Source organism: Polypterus senegalus, chromosome 2, assembly GCF_016835505.1.
Source record: "Polypterus senegalus isolate Bchr_013 chromosome 2, ASM1683550v1, whole genome shotgun sequence".
In the NCBI taxonomy this organism is placed as follows: domain Eukaryota; kingdom Metazoa; phylum Chordata; class Cladistia; order Polypteriformes; family Polypteridae; genus Polypterus; species Polypterus senegalus.
The window spans coordinates 20,623,456-20,626,133 of NC_053155.1; the positions used below are offsets into that span (position 1 = coordinate 20,623,456).

Consider the following 2,678-nt stretch of genomic DNA (forward strand, 5'->3'; position numbering starts at 1 on the left):
GAATAGCTTGTTTTTATGAAAAATATATATATTTTTTTATTTTAATAAATAGTATATTAAAATAACACCCTGATTTTGCATTGGTGTCATGAACAAATTCAGCTGTTCCCACTGGGGCATTCAAAGTGTTAATAGCTATCTGGATGAAGTAGTTGAAGACCTTCTGTAGTCGATAACCAATCAAGTCTGAAGGACTGAATAGTGTGCTTCTCATTTTCTTATGTTTAAACTTGCGCCTGAAGGTTGCTAATATATTTACTATTAAATGTGATCTTACAATCAGAGCTATGGAGTCAAATAGGATAAGACGGATTCCCGAGTATTTACACCAATCAATTTCCGTTGGGTAATATGTCGATCCTTTTCAGCAGTCTCACAAAGCTGATCTTAATCTCTTTTGTCCTCAAACAATAAATGACTGGATTCATTAATGGCGGAGTCACATTCTGAATGAGTGCTGCTATGACACGAATATCAAGAGAACTGCCTGGGACTCGGCCTGCGGTGTACACACCGGCAGCAACCAGGAAAAACACTGAAATGACCAGTAGGTGTGTACCGCAGGTCGAAAAGGCCTTCAAACCTCCTTCGTTGCCTGTGACTTTCAGGACTGACATAATGATCTTTGCATATGAAAACAGGATGTACAGCATGGAGCCTATCAGGACACACATTCCTATACTTAAACTTAAATAGCTGTTGATGGTCGTATCAGTGCAGGATAACTTTAACATTGCAGAATGGTCACAAAAGAAATGGAGGAGCTTGTTGGATCCACAAAACTGTAACCTGAAAGTTAAACTGAGTGGAATGGTTAGAGCTATGAACCCACCCACCCAACAACAGACTACTTGTTTGAAGACCACACTGTTGTTTGTAATAGTGTAATAATGGAGTGGCTTACAAATAGCCAGATACCTGTCATAGGCCATGATTGCAAGAAGAAACGACTCCACAGCAGTGACAGATCCACAGAAAAGTGTCTGGATGAAACACCCTGCAATAGATATTCCACTTGCACCAGTGCCAAGGACAGCTAGCAGTTTGGGAATGGTACTGGTTGTAATGACTACATCTACTAGAGCAAGATTGGACATTAAAATATACATAGGAGTGTGCAGGTCCCTGTCAATTAAGACAATAACAATTATAAATAGATTTCCTAATAAGATGAAGGCATATACTGTCAGTAAAACTCCAAAAATGATAAATCTGCTGTTTCTGTCTTGATACCCCGGAAAGCCGATGATGATGAACTCTTGGATTGAGTCATTAAGTTCATTCATTCTGTTTGTGGAAGATGGTCACGCTTAAGGCACTCAAGCTTCAGAAGGCCCTAAAAATTACAAAAGGAAATTACATTATTAAAATTAACAGGGAAATTAAAAAAAGAAAAAAAACGTTTTCATATGATTTAGTTTAAACAAACCATAATATTTCTAATTGTTATGAAAGATTCAAGGAAAATCAGACAACCTGAAGACACCCTATTATACTGAAACAACAACCCAACGCTTCAAATTGTCAAAGGAAAAAAATTAAAAACATAAAAATTTAACATATAGTGCCTTTCACATCTATCTATCTATATTGTCTTTAATATCTATCTATCTATCTATCTATCTATCTATCTATCAATTATATTGTGTCTTTCATATCTATCTATCTATCTATCTATCTATCTATCTATCTATATGCTCACTTATAAGTCGAGTCTCGAATCCCGATCATAAAAATCAGACCCCGACTTATACTCCCGTTCAAAAATCCATCCATCCATCCTTTATCCAACCCGCTATATCCTAACTACAGGGTCACGGGGTCTGCCGGAGCCAATCCCAGCCAACACAGGCGCAAGGCAGGAAACAAACCCTGGGCAGGCAGCCACCCGCAACCTTTCAAAAATGTGACACTTCGTTTTTTGTTTTTTTTTTACATCTTCTTGCCTCCTCCAATCTCATACCAGTTTCTCAGATGCATCGAATTTTACTACCTTGGCCATTGACGAATTTTCTATTTGTTAGCTTCGACAAACTCCTGTGTTGTATCAGCAGTAGGTTTGGATTATTATTTTGCTGTAGGATGAAGCACTGCCCAGTGAGTTTGGAGGCATTTACTGGAAGTTGAGCAGATGAGTTGTTTCTCTACACCTCAGAATTCTTTGTGCGACTGCCATCAGCAGTTTATTCATCAATGAAGAGAAGTGTGCCAGGACCTGTGGCAGCCATACAATGTCAAGCCATAACACCGACACCGCCATGTTTAACAGATGAGGTGGTCTGCTTTGAATCTTGGGCAGCTCCTCTTCGCCTCCACACTTTGCTCTTGCCATCACTGTGATCGGGTTCATCTTTGTCTTCTCTGTCCACAAGGCCATTTTCCAGAATCCACCAGGATCTTTGAATTCTCTTTTCACAAACTGTAATCTGTCCATCCTGTTTTTGTGACTAACTAGTGGTTTGCATCTTGCAGAGTGGCCTCTGTATTTCTGCTCATGAAGTCTTCTGCTGATAGTCATCTCTGACAAACACACACATCTGCCTCCTCAAGACTCTGTCTTATCTATCGGACAGGCATCTGGGGCTTTTTCTTGACCATAGTGAGGATTCTTCTGTCATCAGCAGTGGGGGTCTTCCTTGGCCTACCAGCCCCTTTGTAATTACTGAGTTCACCTCTGT

The 2,678-nt window shown here is 39.7% G+C and overlaps 1 protein-coding gene across 1 annotated transcript; it reads right to left on the bottom strand.

Moving 5' to 3' along the window:
• Window positions 1-332: 332 nt before the first annotated feature.
• On the bottom strand, window positions 333-1,286 carry LOC120524344 (olfactory receptor 6N1-like). Its single transcript, XM_039746206.1, has one exon. It carries the CDS (start codon window positions 1,284-1,286, stop codon window positions 333-335), a length of 954 nt encoding a protein of 317 aa, XP_039602140.1.
• Between the last annotated feature and the right edge of the window lie 1,392 nt (window positions 1,287-2,678).